Genomic DNA, 21,227 nt, shown 5'->3' with positions numbered 1-21,227 from the left:
CCACTCATACTTGAGCGAGTGCTACACAGTGAAGTTATGAATTGTGCTGCGTGAACAGGATGTGTCTTTTAATAAGATCATCTGCACAGATGACAGATACTTTTGCCAAACAGAAATACAGATGTTTGTCAAACTGAGTAGTTTTGTCATAATTAAATGCACCTTTTTAATCAGGAAATGCAGATAATTGTGTGTGTAATGTTTTGATATGTCTTTAAAACTATCTTTTTTAAGTCATTGGAGTAATCTGCCTGCTCCTAGAGCTAATTAGGTCAGCAACAAGTGTAATACAATAAAGCTTTGGAAAAAGAGCTGCAAATGAAAGCCAATTTGGGAAGTGTCCATTTAGAGTAGTAAGTGTACTCTCTTGTGACACAACACAATTTACTGCTAAATCCATGCAGCTTTTTGAAGCTTCTACTTGTGTGAATTTACATTATTTTAATCCATGGTGATTTTAGTGCATTATTATTTGCTAACTCACAACACAATCCTATAATTTCTTAAGAAAAAAAAAAACTTTTGTCATTGACCCAGTATAATTATCTTATTAGTTCATTATCTCTCATTAATTCTAGGACAACTTATACCTCTAAAATAGAGAAAAAGTGGCAAGATACTCACAGAGGCACTGAAAATCCTTGCATATCTAATTCCCGAGGTAAATTTTTCACGAGGAAGGAATTTCTTCTAATGTTCTGTGATATCAAGCGATGGAGTTGTAAGGAATGGTATATAGAATAAGCTGCACAAAATGAAGAACCTGAAATTATGAACAGCTAGGTCTGTTTAGAAAAAAAGGAAAATGTCTCTTTTTAAGAAAGTTTTGGGTTTGTGGGGGTTTTTGCAAGGTTTGAGTTTTTGTTGGGTTGTTTTTTTTCCCTTGTGTTGGTTTTCTGGTTTGTTTTTGTGGGTTTTTATGTTAGATCTGAAATATATGTCAACTGAGTACTGATGGTTAGGGAAAAAATGGCAGAGATACCATAATGTGATTGATGCCTGGAGTGTAAATTGCTGTACATTAATCTCACTCCACTGAACTGAATTTTACTTTTTTCAAGTTCCTGACTCATAACAGACTTAAGATGTTGGTGCTCAACTCAAACTTCATGAATGTTTCATGTCCTGCTAAGCTGAGTATGTGCCCTAGGAAGGCAGATGGGTACTATTTCATCTTGTCAATAAAAACACTGGTAGTTTCTTTATTGACATGCTTTTTTATTACTGGAGCATCATGAGAGATTTATGTTAATTGTATTAGTAGTCTACCTCTGATGTCTGACTGTACCAGGCAGCTTAGGGTACTGCAAGCTGACAAAGTGGACCAGATTGGGTAGAAACTGCCATGGAGTCCTTTGCAACTTGCTTTTTGAACTTTGTTTGGTAATTTTAGAAGCAATTGCATTGTAGTTCCTGCCTTAGAAAAAATAGATTCAATGCTTTATTTAGTGTTTGCTTCTTCATGTTTGAGTTATGGGTGAAAGTGGAGCGGGGAAAACCTTCTTCCTTTACAGAGAGTAATAAACAAGAACAGAGGAGAAACTAAGGGCAAGGTTACCCAGACCTTTTTTGTTTCTGTAATAATGTGCCTTTTTGTTTTCTTGAGGATCATCCCACTTGTTTCCGAGTTTTTATTGCTTTAAGAATGAAGAATTGAAATCGCATACAGAGTGCACAGCAGAAACATGGGTTTCCTGGAGTGGGAACAGATATTTGTCTATTCAGTTTGAAGTACTACATAATTATAGTAAATGTGGTTGTATAGATTATATAAAGCTGAATTAAGACAGCTTTAGGTTTTGTTGCCTATTTTACCACTGGGGTGGGGGAGGAAGGAATAAATGTGTCTTCTTGTTTGAATTTGGCTTTAAATTATTGAATTGTTGAGAATGGTTGCAAAGGAAGACTTCAGTCTGTAATTTGGGTGCTGTGTGAACCTTAATATCAATTTTGAACAGAGAGCAAAAGTTAATGTAAAGAACAAACTCTGTCGTTAAGGTTTAAAACCCTCAAATTTTAGGATGAGCCTGACCCTTCTTCTGAAAGGTTTTATTTATTTTCTTTGCAGAGGAGTGGGTGAGGGAATCAACAAATAAGACATGTTTTAAAATTCAGCACCTTGGTGAAACTTTTTTTCTTTAAAGTTGAATAATACTGCAAGGGGTGGGAAATCTTGCTGAAAAAATTACTATCATTTATGAGAGCAGGTCGTTCTCTTCTTATTAATGTTTGTCTGCTACATATTTGTTTAGCTGTGTAATATTACATTCTCTTCAATCCACTGTGTAGCAGTGGGTTCCTAAGTACTTCTGCAGTAACTATTAAAAATTACTTTTATTTTTGTTATAAAATCAAGTTTCAGGAGTTGGTAAGAGTATTCTTACAAGAATTGTTGGGGAATATTATACTTTCTCACTGTCTGAAAAATGAACATTTATGCTATGACAAAAATGGAAGGCTCCAAACAGCAGGCGTGACTATAACTAAATAATGGTATGAGTTAGTCAAGATAAGCATTCTGTGAAAAATGGGCTGTTCAAGAGGAAATATTTAAAATGAAAACATAACACTCTTTGTAAAATTCCTGTGGCTTTTTGCAGACCCATCACGGTGCTTTTTGAAACTAATAGGCAATGAAGCAGTTTTTTCTGTTGCTGGATCTTAATCAGTGCTACCTGTGTCTAAGAGTATTGCTCTTTTTTTTTTTTTTTTTTGAAACCTCAGCAATTTGTAGACATAGGCATAGGTTCAACTTAAATTTCATGTAGAAGGTCACATTTAGACTGAATATATGATAGACTGAATGAAATAGGTGAAATCTATTTTCAGTGAGTGTTCTGTTTCCACCTACCAGGTCTTTCAATGTCTTTCTTTGCAGCATGTCGAAGTTCTTCACAAACAAACTGTAAGTTGATGAAACCAGTCTTTTCCTTTGTCATTAATGTGCGACCCTACCCACGTGACCATACGGGCACATTCAGGTTTTTTTCTTTGATTTGTCAGAAACTCCTACCCTTTCCCTAATTATGCAGTGGTTTTACAGGCTGTTGGATTGCGTTCAGTATGTTATTGTCAAGGGCACATTGGCAAGCAGTGACATTATTTTCCTGAGATGGACAGGAAGGCAGAAAGATAAACCAGCATTGTTGAAAACGTATGATAGTTGCAAAGTAAAAACCTTGAACCTTACGATCGTAAAGATTACTTTGTCAGGTTGTATTTTTCCTCTTGAAAGTCTGTTCACGTTATCAGTTGGAATAGATAAAATACAAGTTGTTTCTAGGCATAACCTCTATTTAACCATTCTTATCATTGTTCGTAATAGCTGAAAGTACAAAAATGTAGACCTATAAAAATGCTTAATGGTAACTGCACAGATTGCATACTCAAACAGCCTGTATATATAATCATCCATAAGTAAACTTGGACAAGTAAATATGTATAATCCAACCCTTTCAAACTTCTCTGGTGGGAGGCTTGTTAGAATAAGTAAACTGCATATAGAGAAAAAATTCTCTTTTGGCCTTCTGGCCATTTCTTTTCATAGCACTATTATGTGCTCCATTCTTGTACAGATTATTTTGTCATTTTGAAAAAAAAAAAAAAAGGAAGATATGTTTAAGAACAGTGTAAGATATCTGTGACCTGAAATGGGTTCCTCTGGGTTGGATGCCTTTAGTTTCTGTAAAATGCAAACCCAAACTCATGACTGAAAGTAAACAGGAATTATTTCTTGGTAATTTTTGAATAAGTAGTATACAGCTTGTCTGAATTCTAAACAGCAGAAGGGAGGTGTCTAAATGTTGATCAAATACTAGGGAAAAAAAGCTATGCTTTGCAAGTGTTATGTTGGTGTGAGGGAGGAGTAGGACTGGAGTTCTTCAGGTTCAGGATCAGCACCACCAACAGGCTTCTGCCACTGCCCCTGCTTCCAGTATCTCTATCTTTTCCACCCTTGTCTTAGCCTTATTCTTAATCCTAGTAAACTGGGTCTGTTTGGCTTTGCTCTGGCCTTGCCAGCTTAGGGTTGTCAGGACTGTAACAGCTAGGCAGCTTCCCTGGTGAACTTGTGCTTTCCTGCAGGGGCTCTTGTATAGAAAGATCTCCAAAGATTGTACATGTTTAGTTGCTTTGTGGAGATGTAATATATGTAGGTGTGCTGCTGTGGGTTATGTGCAAATATTATTTAGAAGCTGTAAAATGTATCTAGCAAAGCTTAGGCACTAATGGCAAAAAACCCAGCCAAGTTCTTGACACTCAGCAGCCGCATCTTTTTTATTTTTTGATACATTATTTTACATACTCTATTATTTTACATACTCTATGCTTTCAAAGCATCAAGGGTTTTTTGGGTTTTGGAGGGTTTTTTAAGGATTTTTAAAATTTATTTATCTCTAGTAGAAGTGTTCACCAGTGATGAAAAGTTTCCAACTTCTGTTGCTGAAACAATGGAGTCACTTTGAAAAAAACCTTTAAAAATAAACATCTGTTGTTCAGTTTTTAAAACCTACAAATCTACATGAGGTCTCTCTTCCTGATACTTTTCATCTGGAAATTGTTATCATTAGTTTCTTGGGGAAAAGCTTCATTAAATTTTTAACTTTCGAATACTTTAATTGGTCTTCAATGTGCAGAGCTCATAACAACCCTGTGATTTAAAGAATCAGATATAATAACAGTATCCTCTTTAGAAATAGTAACTGATGATTTATAATTGGAAAGATTTTCTCACAGGCTTATAGTAGGTATTGTTTTGAATGTAGGTTGAAATAAAGTATTCATCAGTTTGTGTGAATTTTTAAAAAGGGAAATGGTGGATGTTTTACCATAACTTCTTAAACACTTCTGGTTTGAGGACCTCTGAAGTTGTGTTTCAGCCTGGAGTCAATTTTTACAGCTGTAATAAATCCCTCTCAAAAATTGCCTGTTCCAAGGGAAATGACAGCACACCCTTAATCAAAACAGTGGTGTGGACATCATTACAAAAATTGAATAAATACTTAAAGAACTGTACCAACGGTTATCTTTTCAAAATATGAAGCTTTCTTTAAAACAAAGAAACAATAAAGAAAGAAAAGGATTTCTGGGCAAATATGCAAATGTTTAAATGCACCAAATAAAGAGCAATTAGAAAGGGCTGTGATAGCCTGTGTCCTGTTACTGAACTCTACCCTTTAAAAAAATGTTTCCATTTTGATTTTTAAGAATCACTCGTTGACAGAAGGCAGGGCTCCTGCCAGCTCGAGATCTGTGCAACACAATGGTGGACACTTCAAAAGAACAGCCAGACCAGGGAGATTTCTCAGCCTGTTCAGTGGTTCTGTGACAGTGACCATGAGCCATTGCCCTTGGGTAGGGAAGAAAGAAACTACCCTTAGGGAAATACATTGCTCTGGACTAAACATTCCTAAAATTTGATGCTGTTTGCTGTAATGTTTAAGGATAATTTTGGGAATAACAAGTATGGGCAATGGCTGGTGGGGTGTGAAATTATGATATAAATGCAAAAGGGAAGTTCTGACTTCCATGCTAACTTAGAGTGTCACCAAATGCAGCAGATCTGCATGATCAAAGTGCAGCAACTGCCAAGTTAATAGTATTGGAGAGTATTGCACAGGCCCAGATTTTGCAAGTTGGTAGCACATCATTAAGCTTTCTTTGCTTTATACGATGTTCCTTAAAGCTCATGTTGGGTGGTTAATGCTGGTTATCTAACCTGCAGTCTATGGAGAGATGTGGTTTGGGTTTACAGGTACCCTCCAGTAATGTGAAGGTTTTTGTGGAATTCCTTGCTTTGCTGCAGACATTCTGCATTTGTTTGGGCCTTGTTCCCACATATGCTTCTGAGCCCATCTATAAAAGGGGGCCGGAGTTTGTTCCCTGCCAGGTGTCCTTCCAACAATCTCTTTCAATGTCCAAGTATTAAATCAGAGTGGGAGAGAAAAGATGTGTCGGAACATAAAATCAAGTGCATTAGCCTTGCCCAGCTTCTAGTGTATGCATGCCTGTGAGTGATGCCTTACATACACACATCCATTGTCTTTGGACCAGTTTGGTCCTGTTGGAGTTTGTACCCCTGTTTTATTCTGCCTCAGTTTGAGCCATGAGTCTTGCTGGTGAATGCAGCCCTCACCACTGCAGCCCTCCAGAATGTATAGCTGGAGTTAAGTCAGTTCTGTTACTTTTCTATTGATTGCTCAAAGTTACACAAATGCCAGGCTTGAACTACAGAGGTTTTTCTGCTTTATTTAACTCTGTGCAAATCAAAATAATTAACATTTCCTACATTTTATTTGTTCTGAACATCTCATACAAAGATTGTTAGGTTTTTGGAAAAAAGTCTGTATTAGATGCTCATAAGACAAACAACCACAGAATAATTTCTTGGCTGTACAAGAAGTGAATTATGATAAAATAGTTTATCACAGCTGATAGCAGAGTGCTGATAAATGGCACTGTTTTTTCCTGTGTTTGTCTCTGGGTTTGGGTTTCCATCCCGTCTCCCACCCTGTCGAAAGAGAGCATGGACAAGAAACTGTCCTCTTTGTAAACAAAACTAGATCACTCGTGTGACACAGCATTTCCCCAACCTGTCTCCTGCTTGTTTATACAGGTGTCTATAGAGGAATGTGGGTATTTTAAGTAAAGCGTCAGACCTGATAAACACAGAAGTGAAGGGGTCATGTTCTAGAATTGGTGCTCCCCATCAACACCACAGCAATGCAAAGCTGCAGATATAGGCCGTTATTTTCCCCTTTTTGTTTATTACCAACAGTGGGAATACAGACTTGTGTCCTTTGAATGTGTTTGTGTGTTTAGCTGTTAGGCTTTTTCTCCATGGCTCGGCTCTTCTCCCATTTCAAGGCTCTCTCCTTTTTACAGGAAGAATTTCACATACCAGATTTACATGTGTGTTGTTTTTTCCATTTTTTTTTTTTTTTAAATCCTATTACCTACATCTTGAATCAGTGTTTCTTCCTGTTTTGTGGATATATTTTATAAGCAAAAATAAATTTGGGAAGATGTGACAATTAATACAGTTGTGATGGCAAAGTCTGCAGTCACTATCCTCCCTGAAGCACAGATCCCAAAGTTTGCTTTTGTCCTTGGCTATAGAGAGGTCAACAGGGACAGCAGGGTGAGAGTTGGAGACTCTAAGCAGATGCTTTTCGTCAACAAACATCCTTTTCATCTCCTTTTGAAAACACTTTTTTTGGTAGCATACCAACATCACTGCTAAGGATAGGAAGTCATCATGTTTACTCTTGTTAATTTAGCATAGTAAGAGCGGTATGATTTTTTAGTACATAACAAAAACATGGTTCGAGGGCGTTTCCAGAACTCTTACTCATCCAAGATAGGCAATGTAACATGTCTTTTGAAGGCTTCTGTCTGTGATTTATAAGAAAATCAGGTGTTGATTTTTTTTTTCTTCTATGTGTCTTTTTTTTCCTACTATTGCTATAAAAATCTTGAGATGTGTGTGCTACAGGCGTTCAGTTCCTGCAAGTACTCCAGACTGAGCAGAAGGGTTGTTGAGGATTACGTCCTGTCGTATCTGCCAGCTGACAGTGACTGAGGTAGATCTCTTGGTGTTGACCGTTCTTGAAAGATTTTATTTTAAAACCTCCCTTTGCATTTTCAAGGCTTTATTTTCAGCTATTGACCTGGTTTTTCTGGACAACTGAAATTCGAAAAGAAATGGATGCTAGATAGATAAGAAATACAGACTTCAGTCTTAAAAGTTGGGCTTAAATCCTGAACACAGCATAGCATAGCTGACTGAAGATGGTAAGTAAAATACATTCGAGGTTGAGATGTGAAAAATAGTGACATTGTCAAGTATATTCACTAGTTCTAAAATATTTTATGTTTTTTGGTTGGTATTTACACTTCTAGTTAAGGACTGATGAGATAGAAAGCTACTAAATGGGTAAATAAATAAAGACAAATATTAAAACTAGTAAACAGAAGGAGAGAGAACCTGGAGAATTGCACTGTCCAAGTTTACACAAAGAGTTAGTATGGCAATATTTTTTTTAAGAGGTCTTTTCCTCATGGTTTTTTCTGGCTGTGTTTCTTTGTATGTGTGCAAAGCCTAATGCTTTTAGTTGTTATGACTAAAGGAAGGACTCCTAGTGTAACAGAAGAAATCGTATTTTTCCTGCCTAACTTTCCCATTTCCACTTTAAAGTGCACTGTCAAGTGGAATCATATTTGGGGATCTAAGTATGAAAGGTTCATGTTTAAATTATTCAGCTTGGGAAGACTTCTACTGTGTAGTTTTTATTCTCCCTAGCTGCAGGTGATCTGAAGACCAGGCATTAAAACCACTTCTAGTTTTCATGAGGATGGCTTCAGCTTTGTGTTTGGGTTTTGATTTTTTAAAATACTTTTTTGAGAATTTTTTGATCAATGTTGTTTTGGACAGCTGGAGTCTCTTTGGAAAGCTTGCACTTTGTGGAATGTGTAGTTTCCCTGCTGAAATTAAAACTCAGAGGGGGTAACTGAATACTCCCTGCCATCAGTGGATTGCCAGCCTGAAGAAAAAACAAACATACTCACTGAGAACAATGAACATTCCTTGAAACTCTAGGAGACAGATTTTTACCCCCCCCCCTCCTTTTTTTTTTTTTTATACAGACAAGAAAAAGACCCTGTTGTGGTGTTTTGGGCCCAGGTGGCAGAGCCCAGGAGCTTCTCACCCTTGTCGTTATGTTTGGGTGCCTTCCTTGCTTGGGGCATAAAGGCTGCAAGTGGTTGACATTTATATTTGGAGTTTAAAGTGTGTCCTCCTACAAGATCCTTTCCCTCTCTGCCCCCCACCTCCCCCACGACCTTCTCCCTACAATTTAACTGATTTAACTCTGACTTTCATTAATGTTTTTTGCACTACTTTGCTAGCCTACTGGGCTTCAGACATGTGAGTCCCAGGCTGTTCTCTGGTTTTGCTCTTCTTGACTCCAGGGTCCCTTCATATGGCAGACACTCTGTACTTGACATGTCTGAACTGAAATCTTTCCTTACATATAAGCAATTTCCACTGCTACTCCCTTGTTTTTAACTTTACTGAAGATTTGCAGAGATAACTTGGTATTCTGGTAAATTCTTGGTGTTCAGAGGATACGTGAACAGGTCAGAGGACAGGTCATAGCTTGAAAACTAGATGTATGGGGATGTAGAAACTTGCTCTGTCTTTAATTATCTGTGGGTTTTTTAAGATAAGTTCTGAAAGTAAAGTTGCTTGATTAGTATTAATAATGAGTGTTTTAGAATGGGATATAAGACTAAGCATTTTTCATGGCATTCTTTTTGGCTTAGATTTACAGGCCTGAAGATTTTTAAGAACATCTATCATAAAATTACATGAAGAGAACTTTTATGTGCCTGCACTGAGATTGAGTGCTGTATGAGATCATCCTAAAGTACTTTCATCAAGAGATATTGCTTTTTTTATTAGCTTATTTAAATTATATTTTTGTGGCTGGACTGTTCCTAAAACCTGTACTGTGAGCTTCAGAATTCATGAAGTTAGGGTTCCTGTGGATTTATCTCATTGCTGATTAACTTTGGTGCCTCAGAAGATGGCAGTTCTTTATGAAGCTTTCTGCAGTTGGGGTGATTACCAGGAATTACCCTTTGTAGGTTTGCTGGCATTTAATAATGGGAGACTTGGAGATACTGTAGTCAATGCAAAATATAATGGAGACACAAATGAAAGTCTTTGCTTTGAAGACAAAGTGTCAAATGTACAAGAAGATGTACATATGGATTATGAGCAAGTGAGGGAGGAATAAAATTAAATGCATAGATCATGAGGCCAAGCAACTCAGAAACCAGAGACTGCATTGACAGCAGAGGAGATGGGAAGAAACTGAGAAAGCCAAGGGACTGAATTGCAAGTGTTCGACACTTACAGTCCACCACTAAACCATGTCCATAAGTGCCACTTCTTTTAAAGGGATGGTCCCCCCCACATCCAATGAAGGATAGAGATTCTCCTTAGCCCGCCTTTGGTTGCTAATGTATTTATGGAAATATTTCTTTATTGCCTTTTGCAGCAGTAGCCAGATTAATTTCTAGTTGGACTTTGGGCCTTCTAATTTGCTCCCTGCAAAACCTCACAACATTCTTGTAATCCTGGTTTTAAATCTACTCAAACTGTTGGTACTTGTTAATCTGTCTGTTCAAGCTTTTGAGATTTGATTTAAATTTTGAAAATGGATAACTTCTTGCAATGTGGGGGTTTTTAACTTCATTGGGGTGGGAATTGCAAAAGCCTAAATCTTTAATTTATCTTGTATGTGTTTTATCCCATGTTATGAACGGTTGTGTAAAAATTCAGTGCATGCAAGAGATGCCTGTGGCAGCAAAATAATCTTGCAGTGAATTTCCCTTACTATCGCTGTTTTTCAGCAGTGTGACATCGTGTCTTTCTTGGATCTCAGACCATCATCTCTTCTTCTAGTCAGGCCTGTTAAATAGCTTTATGGATTTTAAATTCTCAGATGTTTTCCTAAATGCTTATGTTCCTGATGAAAATACCTTTGTTTTCCTGACCAGCTTGTTAAGCAGTATTTTGAGGTTTCATTGCATTGCCAGATTTTTGGAGTTGGCTGTGTGGTAAATGTTATTGACTATGTGGTTAATATTATTGACTGTCTTCTCTAGAGAACCAGATTTTAAAATGCCTGCCCAAAGCTCTATTTGCACGTATGATTACATGTTCAGTATTGAACAGAGGTCAAGATCACAGATACTTTTCACAGGATGGGTGAGGTTGGAAGGGACCACAGTGGGTCATCTGGTCCAACGTCTCTGGTCAAGCAGGGTCATCCCAGAGCACATTGCACAGGATTGTGTCCAGACAGTTCTTGAATATCTCCAATGAATGGATACTCCACAACCTCTCTGGGCAATCTGTTCAGTGCTCAGTTGCACACACAGCAAAGTTCTTTGTTGTATTCCCAAATTTCCCTCAAGCTTTCTAGTTTTCTCAGAAGGTTTTCGCTCTTTTATTTCTTTCCTATCCTAATTGTCTCTGTATCATTACTATTTCTTTGCAGTGTTTTTTAATGTACCTTCTTAATTACACTAAGCACTTTAAACTGTATTAATTTTTGTTGAAACCAGTATTGACAACTCATTATCTTAAAGGTGGCACTGTGCAACCTCAATAATTCTACCATTTGATACACTCTTTTTTTTCCAGATAGAAGATGGGAGCAAGGCTGCAGCTGTGGACAAGTTACTAGCTGGGGATGAAATTGTTGGCATCAATGATGTGAGCCTCTCTGGCTTCCGACAAGAAGCAATCTGTCTGGTGAAAGGTTCACACAAGACGCTGAAGCTTGTAGTAAAAAGGTAAGTTTGTGTCCTTCAGCTGGAAAACCAAATGTGCTTCAGGCTATAAGCTACTCGGCAACTACATTTGCCAAGATTTGGCAAGTTAATGGCTTTCATCCAGTGTTAATAATGTACATACTATGTGGTGTTACCTCCTCCTTAAACACAGACCCTTTATAGAAGAAGAGGCAGCCTACTGATCAGAGCAAAAACCGAGACAATGTGTTCTGTGAATACTGTTGTGATGTGATGAGTCAGGACACTGTTCCTTTCTGTCCTCCTGAAGTGCAGTGCTCAGAGCAGGCTGTCAGCCTTGCTTCCCTGCCTTTGGTGTGTGGACATGGGCAATGCTCTTCAGTGCATGTGCTGTGCAGGCCAGTTGTGCTGTGAGGAGCGGGTTACATGGGGAGCTTTTGGAAAAGCATTTTCCCACTCTGTGAGAATATTTGAGGTCTCAAGCACTTCTTGAGTGGTTTGCGTAAAGAGTACTTTCAGTTAGTTCTTAGTGAAGGGGAAAAAGTGAAACAGTTTATCAAAACAGAACACATTTTTGGTATGGAAATTTTTTGTTTTGTAATTTTGACTTGTGATTTTTAAGTTCACGCTATTTTTACTGAGTTAAAAATAATTTTCATAAAAATATTTTTGACAGAAATGAGCTGATATTAAAGTAAGTCTTGTAATTCCTGAAAAGAATTCAAACTAGGAAATCTGAAGAACAAGATATTTCTCAATAATTTCCTACTCTGATGAATCAGAGTAATTTTCTAATTAATTACTTTTATCAAATTATACCAGCCAGTCTTTTGTGTAAGAATTTTGGGTGTCTGTTAGAATAAAAAAAAAATTTGACACAGCACAGAAAATGCTGAGAGTTTGGATTTGGTAGGTATGATGATCCAGTCCATGAAGATAATGACTGTTTGAGGCTGTCTTAAATTTCATTTCTTTTGAAATGGAATGATAGGTAAGAGAGGTACAAAAGCATGCTTTTCACCTTTGGTTTTAGAAGGTGTTTTTGATAGAAGGAATTATGGGAACCTGAATCTCTTTCACAGCTGATAGTTTATATCCTCAACAATAGGTAATTCCGGAAGCTCCCACCAAATTTTCATAGCGCTGAAGTTAAAAAATGCAAAATAAAATATATTCACAACTAGCATAAATCATTCAGCAGTTCCAACTTGCACTGGCTATTCCAGTAAAAGCACTTTTGTTAGCAGAGGTTACATCAGCTGTTTCTGTCACAGAAAGGGAGAAATTCAGGGTTTAGAAGTTTTATAGACATTGAAGAATCTACCAAGACAGCAACTCTTAATTACTAGGAAAAGCTAGTAATAGAAAGATTCCTCCAGAATAGAAAGATTCCCTCTCTCTTGGTGCTTTTCAGTTTTATGATAGTAATCTGCTGAGAATCTGTGAATTCTGATCTATCTTTGCAAATGGCAGAAAGTTTGTTGCAGAAATACCCTCATACGAGACTATGTCATTCTCATTCACTTGTACTTCACTTCATGTATATGATTTTGGAGAACTTTTATACAGATAATCAAGCACTGATTTGTTCCTGGGGATTTGTAGCCATTCTCTGCAGGCAGCAGAGCCCCATTGCTATGCGTGCCTGTGTGCAGTTTGGTGCAAAACTGATGGGTTTTCATCAGTCCTTTATTACCCCTCCCCTTTTTCCTTCCCTAGCACATGTGCAATGGGCAAAAGCAACCTAGCTGTTGTAGCCAAGAGTCTGAAACAGTGCTGTTGTTAGGGAAAACATTTTTGTCTTAAATCCATGAAGACTTCCATAGCTCCCAAAAGAGGCAAGAGCCTTTTAGGTCATTGACAAGCCTGCATAATATTAGATAAAATTTCATAAAACTTACTGAATGAAATTAGCTGGGGCTTTTGTCTGTGGTTTTTCAACTTTACTCTTTCTCTTGGAAAGTTGCCTTAGGACATCAGTCCTTTGACGGTCAGAAACCTTTTAACATCCAGTCTCGTTTTGTTCTCGGCCAGCTTGTTCTCAGGCACTGCTGTTGCCGTGCTGAAATAGTGTTTCTTTTCCTGTTGGAAGTTCAAATGATGCAAGTTTTTATAAAAACCTTGTTGCATGCTTTCTTTCAGAAGTTATGGTTTGAACAACAGTATTAGTTTTGTTTTGTTTGCCCTAAATGTTAGGCTGAATTTTTATGAGTGCTTTAAACAGTCCTGTCTTTAAGTAAACCAGTTGTTTAGTCTTTGTGTGAGCACTCCTGCAGGTCTGAATTGAATTGGATCAGGGAACTGATCTGACTACAAAATTACTTGAGTAAGTAGGTTTTCAGCTGGATAGGACCACCACTTTTCAGAGGCAGTCTGCCCTTAAATCAATTGCAGCATCTTGAAATAGCTGCCTTGGCATTTTTAGACTATTTCAATCTTCTTCAGATCCACCCTTCCTGTTCCCTGGGGAGACTGGGGATAGTCCCAGAATTCCCTTTCATTGAGTTACATGTAAGATGAAGTATTGATCTACAAGTCATCTCTTTGTCTTCTTGCCCTGCGTCCTTTGTTTAGCACTGTGATGCTTCTCTGTAGCATTGATTTAACATTCCCTGTGGGTGTCAGTGTGATAATCTGAGGCACAAAATAGGCAGAAGGTTTGAAGTTCAACCCAATTCTTATGGCTATGGCAATCTTTGTTTTAATCATGTTTGTTCTTGCTATCTGTGAGAGTTAGCTTGGGTAGCCAAGATCTAGATTCTATGTTTTTCCCCAGAGTTGCTTGTAATATCTATTTCTAGACTGATCCAGAAGTGAAAAGCAAACTTTTAAAATGCTATCATGATATGAAAAAAATCACTTGTTAACAAAATTCTTTTGGAAAATAGAGAATTTCCTTGCAGTTAATGCCAGTATAATTAATCCAGAAAAATCATGTTTTACTCATTACTGCTGAGAAGCATGTCCATGTGACATTTCTCCATACGCATCACTTCCTCAGTGCAGTAGTGCCACAGCCTGATCATGTATTGATCTAATTATTTCTGTACCTGGAAAGCAGTAGGGCATGCTATTGCCACTTTAGAGGTCTAATGTACCTACAGTAAAGACCAAGGGAAAAAGTTTTAGTGAGAGTAATGTGTTTCATTCACAATTAACTTGTGTATGTGACAGAAGTTTCTCAAGGGGCTTGTGTTGTTCTGCAGTGGTAGCTGCCTTCCACAACATTATTTTTACCTGCTATTTTTAAAGAATCCAATGTTTAACTTGCATAGGGAAAATAATACTGTTTCTAAATAAAAGCACCTGCAGTACCAAATACTCAGCATGAATGTGTTGGCTATCAGCATACATACTTGGTCATATTTTTTGGAAACATTGCACAGTTGTGGTCTAAACCAAAGCAGGACTGTGCAAGTGGTTCAACAACAAACATGATGTTTGAGTAGCTTATGTATATTGAACAAGTGCAGTGTACTTTTAGTTTTGGACTAAAAGGGGACTCAGGAGGCTTCATTTTGTTTTCTCAAATGGGTATGTGGAAATAACACATCTTAATTGCATGCTAGTTCTTCTGTGTAATACTGAGTAATTTCTTGAGTAGATTCCTTTACTAGACAAATGGAAAGGAAACTGTGCTTAGGGCATTTCTTACAGGACTTGCATGTGATTTCTTTTGTTTGCAAAACATATGTGCATATCTATATGTATGTAAAATTGCTCTGAGTGTTGATACTGAATGTTGATATTGAGGTGGTTGCCATATTCTGTGTAATTTAATTATTTTGCATGTACTTCTAACTTAAATTCCCTTGTACTTATTAAATACCATCCTCATTCCTTTGCACATGCTAGACATAAGTGTATACCACAAATCCATAATGAGAATAATTTTTCACTATGCATTCATGAGACATATTAAACTGTTAAAAATTGGCACATAGGTGATGCTTTTGTGTGTGGTTTATTAATGTTACAGGGAGACTGGGATTATATGACCTTCAGGAGCCCACTAAGTTCTGTGGGTTGTCCTGTTGGCTGCTTGAGTTGATTGTTAACAACAGTGGAAACAGGTGAGCAAGGGAGGGAGTAGCCATGGACTTCTTTTCCTTAGAGTCTGCTAGTGATGGGAACCTGGACTTTCAGTTTAGCTTGAGCGACTCTGCAGGTACTGCCAATGCCTGAGAACCAGCTTTGGAGTTCTGGAGTTTGGTCACATTGTCCATACTGTCAGCACATGAGGAGGCTTGTTGTCTTTTTTCTTTTCTATGGTAACATAAGGGCACAAAAACCAAATGCTAAAGTGCAAGCTCTTTTTGCAATGCTGAGGAAGTCCCTTGTTAAAGGAGAGGAAAAGAGAGCAAGAGCAAACACTTTTGCCATCGGAAACGTAGTCTGAATACGGACATTACTGTGCAAAATCCTAACAAGGGAGGTGACTATCATGATACATGAACTATGAACACCTAGACATGGCAAGTTAGGGTTATCTTTATTTGCATGGCACTCCATGAAAGCATCAACTGTTTAACCGAAGCACAGCAGAAGGAATTTTTAATGAATGTCCCGGGGGCTCCGAGGTTGTACAGTACTGTCTCAGACACCTGAGACCTGAGCAGAAATCTGGGAATAAAAATCTTGACAGTCATTTACAACATTCAGATAGGAGATCACTGAAATTTTGTTACATTCTGAGCAGAAACATGCTGAACACCACCAGTGACCTTTCTGTAAGGGGTTTTATGTAACTTAGCGAGGAGATCTAGTCTTACGTATTTATGACCTGTGGAGCAGCTAGCTGTGTATTTTGTGACTGCAGGAATACTCTGTGAAACTTGACAATATCAATTTGTGAGATTGCTTGGGAAGTTGAGGAATTTTATTTTTTTTTCTGTACAACTACAAGATACAGATGGAGGAGTGTGAATTCTGTCTCTTACCTGTGTTTGGCCTTGATACTTCTTAGAAGTTTCATGCTTCTAGTATCAAAATGATACACGAAACAAGTATACATGTAGTTTTGAAGATTTTAAACAAGTATTATTTTTGTCCATGGTTATGGTTAAGTATTACTCAATAAACCAAATGCATATGTGGAAAACCACTGTTGAGTAGGAGTAAAATCTATTTTGTCATTCAATTTGATTTCCTTGCTTCTGGAACCAGGGTTTGTTATGGCAAAACAAATAGCAGTAGTTTCTGTCTTGTTGCTCAGTAGCCATAATTTTTGTTTTTTGAAGATTGACCTTGGCCTTAACTGACCAAGAACAGATTTTTTTTTTTTAATGCCTATATTTTCAGCCAGACTTTGGAAATATGTAGGAAATTGCAGCAGGGTTTTCCAGAGCTGTATCTGCATACATGTACCATTGCTGTAAGAAGTGGGCAGGTGTGATAGCCCCTCGCTACCCACATGTCTTGGAACTGACATGGATGTGGAACGGCATGTGCCATTGCAGATCTTTGGGAGTGGGTATTTGTAACAAATGCACTCAGCTTTCAAGTTCAAGCCATGAACATTTCTGTGTGACTGCAGTTGGTGGAAGGGCTGGGCCGTTTTAAATTCCTGGTTTGCAAATTCCCTTGAAAAGGGGGGTAGTCCATTGCTGTGGGCCCACTCTTTTGCTCTAAGCAGGATGGCCAGTTTTAAGCATGTACCAGGAAGGATGTCCTACCAGCCCCTGCTCCCAGCAGATCTGGTGTTGGAGACACGAGCAGGTCGTGTGTCAGGATATGTGACAGGGCATGACCAGGGTAGGGCATCTTTTGTTTTCCTTTGCTGCTGCCAGTGTGCTGCCATGGCTCACAGTGGGGTGGTAGGAACCGTGTAAGCACAAACATGACATGTCACGCAAACTACACGGCACCTACAGGCCCAGCTCAGGAGAACCTTGGGGTGGTGGTCTTGTGTTTTTAGGAGTGCCTAGCAATCCTAGCAGGATCTTTCTGTGAAGGAGTGCTTAATGGAGCATCTGCCAAATAAGCCACTATGTACATATATGCTCAATGGGTATCCATAGAAAAGGCCAGCTAGTGTGGAGGTTCACTTGTGCTTGGGATGCCCCCCACCTTCTGCACGAGAAAATCCAGGGCTGGCCGGGCCTCTACTGTGCTCCTCAGCTGTGTGATCCTCTCTACTGATGGAAGGAATGGACATGACAAAAGGGGGATCACACACTTTTACCTTATATTTTCAGCAAATTATACCTTAGAAAAGCCCTGATGGGGGACCATTTTCCCTGGTTGCCTTACTGTTGCCACAGTCACTTAATCCAACGTGTTACCAGAGTGAATCCACATTCCCTTTGCTGTAATCCTAGCATACCACCCAGGTGTTTGGATGTTTCCTATGCCAGCTGTTTTTTGGTAGGATATACATCTAAAAGGAACTTCTATTTCTTAATTTGCTACCCATCTCGCCTGTTTCTTAGTTGCATTAACATGATTTGATTGATGCTATTGGTGCCATACTAATGGACGCTTGAGGTGAACATAAGCTTTATTTCCTGCAGTTGGTGGTGTATTGTCCCTGGTTTCAAGGAGTAAACTGTTGCATAGTTTTGGATGTTTGTCTTATACAGCTGTCAGGACTCTCAAATACGTATGTTGTGGCTAACATGTTTTCATCTTGTGGCAATTTTTGTAATTTATTTTTTTACAAATCTAAAAAATCTGCCCTGTAAAACTTGAATGACAGAAAGCCAAAATACAGCAGATGTCACAATATTTTACCAAGTCAACTCTGTTAGGGCAATGTTTGGGCTACTAGAAAGGACATAGATGTTTCCTTGTAAGTAAAAGGAATCCTCTATAATTTGAATATGCTTATTCAGAAGGTTACTTGTGGCAGTGCTATTCAATTTTGTAATGTAATTACCAAAATTGGGCAATGTTGCTTTTTTGGGGAATGGAATATCCATCAGACGGTAACAACCTGTGAGTCATGACCGGGTTTTAGGTTGGGTTTTTTTTTTCCTTCAATCCTGCATGCACTTGTCAAAATGGTTAATTTGAGCATGAGTAGTCTCATCCAACTTAGTAAGAGCTCTCACATGACTGAAGATAAAAAAGTATACAAGTGCTTGCAGGATTTAACCATAGCTTTTTACCTGGTGGTACATTGGATTTATTCTTAAGACTGCTTTCCACTTGTGAATTTCATTGTAGATGTTAGAAAATGTAATTTGTAGTGCCTTGGGTGAGAGGGGGAAACAAGTAAACCTTCTAAAATTTGGGGATCTGCAGACTTATTTCACATAGTACTTTCACATGCGTTTTTTAATGTGTGATAATACTGTAGATTGCAGATTCCTGACTGAAACAGAATTGTAAACCCATCCATCAACTACCAAATTAATAATCGTTTTATGTCAGAAATCTTCTTTGCATTTGGAAGGAATGCTTCTGTATATGTTGTATACATTTTTAAGTAATTGTTTGAGATTGCTTTTAAGCACTTAACAGTGTTGGTTTTTTAAACACTAGTCACGAAGTTTGACATGCACATTTCAGGAGAGAAGTAATAATAGTCCTGTTTCAATGTGTTACAGTTTTCTCCTTGTGTTACTTTTATTTTACGTTACATATTTCACCTCCTGAAGATTAAATGATGAGATTGAGAACTTGGCACTTCTTAGATGTTTCAGTATCAACTATCTATCATATTGAGTGTTGAGATTTTATGCTCAACATGCTGAAGTAACTGCATGTAACTCCTTCCAATTTGAAAAGATTATAAAAGTTTTTTAAAAAACTTCTGAATCCAACCCTTAACTCCAGAAATATGACCACTTCAAAGAAGGGCAGGAATGCAAGTGTGTTGCAGCTTTAGTTACTGAATAACTGAAGAAATTTGCATCTTATCTGTTACACAAGAAACCCATGGTATTTTATGGTCATTGCTACTGAATCTGCATAATACTGGATCACCTGGCAAAACAAAGTCTGGCACAGAGACACAGCTACTACACTGCTGAGTTATACAGCCCTTATGCTTTTAGTCCAGCTTCATGCTGAGCACAGAGGAAGGACAAAATGACAAAAGCCGAAGTTTGGGGAAATTTCTGCTGGGTTGCAATTGAAACCAGAGTCAGTTCTTTGATCTGCCTCACAGAGCAGCCTTGCCAGCAGGTGGGCAGCTGAACCAGGGGTGGCATCTGAAGAAAGCACTCTGGGGGGTGGCAGTGTCTTCAAAATCTGGCCTGGCATAGGACATGTCAGAACAAAATAGCTTTCTCAAATAAAACTTCAGTTGTCTCAGCTCATGGCATAGTTTTTTGTGGAGGCTCAGTAATTTGCATCCTGTGGCTATGGTGTTTTAACCAGGAATGAGATGAACTAAGGCTGGGCTGTCTCCTGAAATGCCCTGGGACTGGAGGAGTTCTCTTTCTCCACTCCTGTTTTTGGGTCACCTTGGACGTGGTTAGGTAAATCACAGCTGAAATCAGTGTGGGAAAACACCACACCTGTGTAGAAAGACTGGTATTTGGAATGTGGTTTCTGAGGGAGCTCAGCTCCTCTGGGAGTGCTATTGAACGGTAAGCTCGGTGCTCATTACGGTAAGTGGCTGGGAGGCAAAACATACCCATTGTTTCTGGCCACAGGCAACAGAAGGGTTTCCATGGCCTTGTGCCCCGAGGACATGGCAGGTTCCTTCTTGCTGAAGGCAGTGTGTTGGGCTAGCATAGGCAGCTCCATGCTACTCTGCTTGCTAATTCCATCCCTGGCAAAGGAGGTGGTGGGGAGCATGTCTGAAGGCTGCCCTGCTTCCTGTTCCTCACTCCTGGTCCTTTGCCTCAGTTATGGTAAGACAGCCTAAAATCCCCTGTGTATTTTGACTCCAGCTGCTGCTGTGAGCATTAGCACTATCAGAGGCTGTATTCTTCTTCAGTGTTACTGGTGAATAAAGCCTTTTTTTTTTTCGTATTTACCTTAAACGTTAATTTCTTTAGTGCTTTAGATGGCATGATAATTTCAAAGGTATTTGAAAGTAAACCCTCCTAGAACCACAATTTATAGCTGTTTTTCAATGTGTGAAGCATTTTAGATGTTTCCTAACGATAAGTACTCATTAAAAAGGGGGTTATTATCCTTTAGAGGAATTCTGATAAATTGTGGCAAAAGCTGAGGTAAGAGGATGACATCAGGAGTTTAATGTTATCTGGCCATCGAACAGTATCAGAATGTGCACAAAATAAAGATGAGGGAAAAGTATTTATGTAGCTTATATAATATACCATAAATCCCAAGAGCAGCACTTTTATCTCAGACATCCAGATGTGCCTATCTAGTTCCCCAAGGCAGAGCAAGGAAAAATGGTTCCAGAATATGAAAGCTTTATCATGGTAGTCTATTGTGAATTTAGCAGACAGGAAGATTGATGTTATACCTCATACGACTTAATACCTCTTTGTTGACAGTGCATATCTTATTTATAAATGAAATTGCTGTTCCCTCCTGCTCAAGCCTGTACAGTTGGCCTGAGGTACAAGGAAAACCAGAGCAAACTGTGATGGTGAAATCCTGATTTGTTCAAGTTAATGACTGAACTCTTTAAGGGCACTAAGGCTTGATAATTTATTTACATTTATTTGTTTTCATGGGCAGAACCAGAGCATTTGGCAGATCTCTTCAGTTTCTTTTCATGTGAAATGCAACTTACTATGGCATAGTATAGGAAAGGAGCTACTCTGCTGTGCTGTGACAAGTTAATACTCCTTCCAGCATGACTTCTTTTAAAAGAGGTGCTGTTGACTGTAGTGTGACATTGCTGTTTGCTCCATTTTTCAGACACAGGTGTGGCTGGCAAATGGGAGGTCAGGCCAGCTGGTTACCCAAGGCATGGGAGGAGAAAGCAAAAAGCAATACCATAGGCTTTATAGGTCTTACCATGGTTGACAGCAAGG

The 21,227-nt window shown here is 38.5% G+C and overlaps 1 protein-coding gene across 2 annotated transcripts in view; it reads left to right on the top strand.

Annotated features, from left to right (window-relative positions):
* SHROOM2 (shroom family member 2) overlaps positions 1–21,227 on the top strand; it is a 123,348-nt gene that overhangs the window by 37,478 nt on the left and 64,643 nt on the right. For both annotated transcript variants that reach the window (XM_051794906.1, XM_051794905.1), the window contains exon 2: positions 11,213–11,364. In XM_051794906.1, coding sequence (XP_051650866.1) covers positions 11,213–11,364 — 152 coding nt within the window. The remainder of the gene's footprint in view (positions 1–11,212; positions 11,365–21,227) is intronic.

Source organism: Manacus candei, unplaced genomic scaffold (assembly GCF_025592945.1).
Source record: "Manacus candei isolate 608988 ecotype Guabito, Panama unplaced genomic scaffold, ASM2559294v1 h1tg000041l, whole genome shotgun sequence".
In the NCBI taxonomy this organism is placed as follows: domain Eukaryota; kingdom Metazoa; phylum Chordata; class Aves; order Passeriformes; family Pipridae; genus Manacus; species Manacus candei.
This window is presented reverse-complemented; position numbering and strand designations above follow the sequence as displayed.